This window comes from Mesoplodon densirostris, chromosome 1, assembly GCF_025265405.1.
Source record: "Mesoplodon densirostris isolate mMesDen1 chromosome 1, mMesDen1 primary haplotype, whole genome shotgun sequence".
Lineage (NCBI taxonomy): Eukaryota > Metazoa > Chordata > Mammalia > Artiodactyla > Ziphiidae > Mesoplodon > Mesoplodon densirostris.
Genome location: NC_082661.1, coordinates 185,940,660 through 185,948,129, shown reverse-complemented (window position 1 = coordinate 185,948,129; position 7,470 = coordinate 185,940,660). Strand labels below are relative to the sequence as shown.

At 41.3% G+C, this 7,470-nt stretch overlaps 1 protein-coding gene across 1 annotated transcript; it reads right to left on the bottom strand.

Moving 5' to 3' along the window:
* Positions 1-2,014: 2,014 nt before the first annotated feature.
* Positions 2,015-3,612, bottom strand: UTP3 (UTP3 small subunit processome component). The gene has a single exon (XM_060113174.1). It carries the CDS (start codon positions 3,449-3,451, stop codon positions 2,033-2,035), a length of 1,419 nt encoding a protein of 472 aa, XP_059969157.1. The 5' UTR covers positions 3,452-3,612; the 3' UTR covers positions 2,015-2,032.
* Between the last annotated feature and the right edge of the window lie 3,858 nt (positions 3,613-7,470).

Here is a 7,470-nt window from a genome sequence, read left to right as displayed (position 1 = left end):
CTCCCGCCTTGGGTTTGATTAATTTGCTAGAGTGGCTCACAGAACTCAGGGAAACACTTATGTTTACACTTTACTAAAGAACATGATAAAAAATATAGATGAACAGCTAGATAAAGAAGTACATAGGGTGAAGACTGGGAAGATCCCCAGCACAGGAGCTGCTGTCCCCATGAGTGGGGTGCATCACCCTCCCAGTATGAGGATGTGTTCACCATCCTGGAAGGTCCCCAAACCCCATAATATCGGGATTTTGTGGAGGCCTGCTCACATAGACGTGACCAATTATTAACTCCATCTCTAGCCTCTCTCCCCTCTCTGGAGCATGGGGGTCTGGGGCTGAAAATTCCAAGCTTCTAATCATGGCTTGGTCTTTCTGGTGACTGGCCCCCATCCAGGAGCTCACTTAGAGTCACCTTATTAGAACAAATGCCGTTCCCAGTGCTCCTACTACTTAGGGATTTACAAGGGTTTTAGGAGTTCTATGCCAGAAACCAATATATATATTTTCTATTGTCTCACAGCTCTTAACCACTGTTATATGTATATACCTATACCCAAGGTAGGTATAATAATAGTACCATATAGTTGAAGAAAATGAGTCAGAGATCAAGTAATTAGCTCAAAACCAACCTAGTAAGTTAACTCCAAAACCTGTACTTTTTTACTGTATCAGAAAAGGAAGTATAGGATATGGCTCTTAAGCCAGAAAGGCTAGGCTGAAATCCTGGCTCTACCACTTAACAGCTATATGACCTTGAGAAAGTTACTTCTCTTTGCCAGTTTCTTCATCCGTAAAATATGGATAATAGAATTTACTACATAAGAGTTGTGAGGAATAAGGATATAAATAAAATGCTTACAAAAGTAACTTTGCACTCAATACAAACTTTTATTTCTAACTTTCCTTTTTTATTTATAAGAAAATAATCTGGCATGTGTGCTACTCTGGCAGCAGCTGTAAGCCAGAAGTTAAAAGAATGAAGGCTCAAATTAAGCCGGCTTGGGTCCAAATCCCAAGCATATGTCCTTTAGGAAGTTAACCTCCGGGAATTTCAGCATCCTCATCTCTGACAGAAGAGAACAGTACCACTGCACAAACTTGTGGCAAATGTTTTAATAATAAATATTAACCACTGACCATCTCTGCATTTCTAGCAGCTAGCACAATGTTTAATGAATAAACAGTGACATAGGTAAGATGTCCTTTGTGCTTTCCTTCACTAGTCCTCTCATTTTCTCCCTGGCATCATCCTAAAAATTTTTAAGTTCACCATCTCATCTTTTCCCTGCTGTAAAGACCAGAATAACTATAAAGAAAAATGTAATTTTGTTACCACCTTTAGTTACCACTTACCCAGTAGTAATCATACCAGATTTTTAGCAAGTGGAGTGTACAAAGAGCACCCACCAGTACAGAAGGGGAAATGGAATTTTTATCTTACCACATTAAGGACTATTAAAAAATATTCAGTTAATGTAATTAAGGCATATCTCTTTCTGTTTTTAACCAAGTTCCTCTTCAGTCCTAAGCTTGTACCACAATAAAATGTACAAAATCCTTAAGTTAATAGTAGACTCATTATTAACAAGTATGCTGCTCGAGAATTATACTTTAGGTAAATGAAATAATGTCAGAACTACTTTATAGCCTATCTTACAAATAAGATGATTGCCAAAGGTGCATTCTCTTCACTTTATGCGAAAAATTATAAAAGTACTATAAGTTTGATTGTTGCTCCACAACTAGCTGTGGAACTTCCCTAGGCTACTATTTGACAGAATGTTGGAGAAAGTTTTTCATCACCATCTCTCTTCCCATGCACCCTCATATTGTTCCCGCAGTTCTTAGTATGATCTGATTACAAATTAAAACACAAATAAATTAAGCAGTAACCCAAACAATTTTCCCTATTGACAGACGTTTTAAAATTTACGGTTAGGTATTAAATATTAATATAATCACGTCGCCAGTTAAAAATAAAAATTTATTGATCCAAACTTATAGCCAAAAAACTTAAGCTAAGCAAAAACTTTATTTAAGCTTAATGCTCTTTTTAACTCCTGCACGAATGCCAGATAGTTCACCACTATAACGTTGCTCTTCTCTACGAACTTCACGAACCTGGCCTCTTCTGCGAATTTTGGCTCTTCTGAACTTCTCCCGGTGTTTCACTCTGGGATTCCGATCAATCTTCTTTCTCCTAGGTGTAAGTCCCCTATTTTTAGCAATCTGATAAGTAATGGCTCTCTTTGCATTTTGAACTTCAAGAGCCCGCTCCTCAGTACTATCTTCTTCTTTCTTTCTCTTCAATTTTTGTCTGTCTTCTATTTCTTTATAGTATTTCAGCGCAGCTTCATCAAAATCAGAATCATCAGAAAGGTCTGTAACAGCGGAGGCAGCAACAGCAGAAACAGATTTTGGCTTGGCCTTTGTGGATTTTGCTTTTAGATTCAGTTTTGCCTTTCCAGCACCATCTTTAAGTGTGAGTAGATGACGAATCTCAGAGGATAGCTTCTGATCCATAACTGACAGCTTGTTGATCAAATTTCGGTAGGTAACAAGCCTTTCTATGACAGGATGTCCATGTGCAGGGACTCTCCTAGCTTTCAGGATCAGATAAAAACTGATGTTGGAGCAGTAGTTCAAATAGAGGTTGTATTTGGTCCTCAGGTATTGGCTTCCTTTTCCAGGTGGAATGATCTTTTGCTCCACCAACTGTAGCAATGGCTCCAGCTCATCCTTCACCTCTGTCAACTTAACTTTCAGGTCATCTATCAGCTCCAAGAGCTCTGGCGATTCCTTTCGCAGCATCTTCAGCTTCTCTTTCACTGAAACTTTCGCCAAATCCTTCACGACCCGTGTCTCAACCTCATTTACCTGAGGTACTGGTTTTGCAAAAGCCTCCACCCAGGTAACTCCAAAATCGTCCTCTTGCAGAGCTTGGGCTAAACGCCGCTGAATAAGCTGTGCCTCCTCCTCCTCCTCTCTTTCCTCTTCCTCTACTTCTTGTTGACTCTGCCGGCCTCGGGACTTGGAACCATAGTCCGTGTCGTAGTAAAGTTTTTTCCTCTGACCCCACGACAAACTGGGATCCACCGAGGCCTCAGCCTCACTCTGCATGGAGCTCCCACCATCATCATCGTCATCCTCCTCATTCCCCGCACTCTCTTCATCTTCATCGTCCTCATCGGCGATATCTAGGGCAAGCACCTCCTCCTCATCGCCATCCTCTTCCTCGGCCCCACTCTCCACTTCGCTCCATCCCTTAGCCAAGGCAGCCTGAGATCGGGCCTCATGGAAATCATCTACCTTATCTTGGTAGTAGCTGGAGTCCCCTGGTGAGGGTGGAGATTCCAAATTGTCATCATTTTCGTCTGCTGGGTCACGACCTGCCTTAGCTCGCACAGCTGCCCACTTGGCCGCTCCGCGCCGCCGGGATTTCCCCACCATAGCTCGCGGTCTCAGCTTCTACAGCGACGTCTGGCTTTCGGTCACCTCTGACTTCCGCGCACGAGCCACGCGCTCCAGCAACAAACCTCTATTACAGCCACGCGCCCTCTCACCACGCACGTCCGCGGGCACTCCAGTAGGATGCAGGAGTTTCCACCTCCTTCCGGCCCCCAGGATGCTCTCTGTGTGGCGTTTGAACCAGGACTTCCGGTTGGTCCCTCAGGCCTTTCCGTGTAGGAACAATAGGAATAGGAAGTTCAGTTCCGCAGAGCCCTTTAGCCCAGCTTTTACTCTCGCGAGCCTGGGCGTCGCTAGGGGGACGGCCTGGTGAACCGCGAGGTGATGTCGCGGTGACCATTGGAGGGCGCTTTACCTCCACGCCTAGGAGAGGTCCCGGGGCGGTGCGGTGAGTTGTCATGCGCCTGTACCGGTTGTCACCGGCCTGGAGCCGAGTCCAAGTGTGGAAGATTTCCTTGTTTACTGGAATTGTTTTAGCTTCTCTGCCTATCCGTCTGGAAGTTAGTCAGGTTGTTTTTGTCTTCGCAACGTCCAAATACGACATTTCTGGGCCCCGTAGCCTGAGGCGGCAGCGGCGCCACTGCGCTCGGGAATCCTGGCGCGGGCGTCCAGGAGAGCTCAGGGCGGGCCTCCGGGCGGGTGGTAGCCCGCCTCCAGCTCCCCTTCCGCAGGGCTCGGTGACTTCATGAGATTTGTGTCTGAGGGGTGACGGTGGGAAGGCAGAGCCGCGCTCTAGAGTTTGCCTCTTTCCGAGGAGCTCAAGTAGGCTGCAGAAGGCACCGCGATTTCTCTGCCTATTAGTGGAAGAGGTTCATTCTTCAAGATATTTTGGAAATGGCACATTTTAACTCTAAAGGGCGGACGCTTCATGGATTCTTCATCTCTTAATAAGCACAGGGCAGCGTGCTAGGCTTTGGGAGAACAATGGTGGGCGAAAGCAGACGCTGTTCCTGCAGTGGTGGAACTTGTGGTCCAGCTGGGGGCACGCGTTAATCAAGTCATCACGCAAAACGTGCCAGATTATAATTGGGGTGAGTACAGGGAACGCTTGTCCTGTGTTACCCAGGCTTCAGCTGCTGAAAATACTCAACCTGCCTTTTACATCGCTTTTTGTACACGCCATCCATCCCCCTTTACTAAACACTAAAGTGTTGAGTACTCCCGCCCAAATATGGGAAATTTCTGCTGTATTGAAGAGACAGTCTAAGCATCACCTCTTTGATCTCGTCTTTAATTCCCTTAGTCTTTTCCTCAGTTCTTCTGTATCACCTAGTAGACCTCAACGAACTATGATATTGCAAGCACGCAATACAGGGTCTGGCACAGAGTAAGTGTTCAATGAAGATTTGTTTAATGAATAAGTATTGAAATTGCAGTAGTTGATTATCTATTTTAGGTGCTCCATAAACGGAGTGAATGAATAATGCATAAGGTTGCGAACATCCTTAAGGGAGATAACCTGAGCTGGAATGGATTTTAGGAATCATGAATTCCAATTCCAGCATCTTCACTGTATACATGTGGAAACAAAGACTTGAGTAGGTTGCATTAGCAAATCGAGCACAGAAACCTGGGATAGGGCTCCCACACCAGGCCCTTACATTCAGCTGTTATCGGTCCTTTGCTAATTCAATGTGAATGAGTTTCAGACCTTTTCCAGAGCATAGGCTAAAATGGGTGGATGAAAGTGTTTGAAGAAGAGGGTGGTAATAAGGGAAAAATCAGTCAAATTTGTCTTTAGGAGTATTTCTAGGACTAGAAGTGTGAAAGGACTGCCCTGCAATCTTAGAGTAATTCAGGGTTTAAGTTTTCAGATATTACATATGATAGGTTCATATTCATTATATATGTTAGGTATTATGACACCTTCAGATGTGGGTAGTTGAAAGCTGAACTTGTGATAAGTTGCTAAAATTAATAGCGACATACAAGTTCTTTGCAGAAAGTGCAGTGTCATTAGGTTATGAAAAATAGTACAATTTTTTAGAAAAATGGTATTTTGAACGAAATATTTTTAGTGTTAAAAGTTATCTTAAGCATTTAAAAACCTTTACAAGATTTTAGGAAATACAATTTAAAGAATAAAAAAGGTGTGGGTAAAAGTCTTATGTTCTGATAGTAAGCCCAGAATTCATTTTTGAATGTAAATTTTAATAGGTTTTGTCATTCAAATATTAACTGCTTATTGTAGCAGAATGCTACATGCTGTAGTAGATCCAACGGTGAATTAGCCACAGTCTCTTCTAATCAGGTAGAAAAGAAGACATGCATACAGATTATGCTAAAATACAAGGCAGTGTGTGAGGTAAACCCAGTGCTGTGAGAGATCAGAGAGGTGAGAGATCATCTCTGGATTTTGTTATGGAAATGTTGCTTAAAGAATGTTGCATCTAAGCTGGGACTGTGATTAGATCCATGCTTTAAATGTATTAAATTTACATTATATGTAAGCATTGTTTTACTTAGGCACGTAAATCTCAATTTTTCTGTTCATTTTTATTGCTAATTATTTGAGAATTTGTAGTCATACTTAACAAAATGTGTATACTGTTATAGAGAAGGTAGAAAATATTTTGGATATTTTTAATGGAATGATCACATTGCTCTAATATTATTTGGTTTATACTATACATTACATTTCCTAACTAAAATAAAGTTGCAGTAACCAGTATATATTCAGAGAGTGTTGTATTCTCACATTCTCAGATCTTTTTGATGAACAGTTCAGAAGTTAGTTCTTCCATTCCAGCAGCTCCCATAGTCTAATCTTCCATAGCCTAATCTTGGAATTATTTGCCATTTGTTGAAATTGTTTTCTTAAAAATTTGTATTGCTGTGACTTACCTGGTGGTCCAGTGGTTGGGACTCATCACTTCAGGGGCCGTGGGTTTGATCCCTGTTTGGGGAACTAAGATCCAGCATGCCACGCTGTCAAAAAAAAGAAAACAAAAATTTATTGCTGGAAAGACAGATTAATGCTTTATTATATCATAAGCCTATGCCAATTAAAAAGAAAAACGAAGTCCCCAGAGAAAATGCACAAATATTAAATAACATTTAACCATTATTTTTGTGGCAACTATAATGTATTATCAACTTGAATCTTTATTACATTATTGTGATGCCTGCTCAGGAGTTAGCACACTACACATAATGAGAGCCAACAGGTTTCTTTCTTTTTTTTTTTTTTAAGAATACACTTTTTGCCTTATTCTAAGCCTTTTGTAGGATTTTCTTACTGTAGAGGTAGGGGTTTATGAATGACACACTAGGTGATATTAGGATACTTTCTTCAGGGCATGAGATCAGGTTGTTTAAGATATTCTACCACCAGATTAGCTTAAACTGATCTCAATTTCTTCTGGATTTGCAGCAATAATAATAGCTAACATTAAGAGTAGTTATTATATTCCAGTACTGTTATAAGCTCTTGGCATTTAACCCTATGAGGAAGTACTATGATAATCTCTAATTTAGGAAACTGAGGCACATGGAGTTTAAATGAGGTCTTAAGACTGGTAAATGGTAGAACTAGATTTGAACCCAGACAGTCTGGCTTTGGAATTCACACTATACGATAGCTAACTACTGTACTATATTGGCTTTCAAATATTCCCTTAATAGGTCTTTTCATTTGCAGTCTCTGCTGTATATTTGATTCAGCATCATCCAATAAATCTTCCTAGAATACCATTTCCCTCATCCCACACCCTTGCTCAAAATGCTTCAATGACTCTCCATTACTGTCAAGATAAAGTTCACAGCATACATGGCCCTCCCACAGTTTTGCCTCAAAGCAACCTTTCTCGGCATACTTTTCATTACCTCCCTACTAAAATCTTCCATTCTAACTTAAATGCTCTACCACTCTTAATTCTCCAAACGTTGCTTTGCGATTTCCTCCTCTGTTTCTTTGCTCATCTTTTCAGTGTTCTCATAATTCCTTATGTAAAAAAGTTGCAGATCACTACAGACATCTTTTTGGCTAACAAATTCTCACA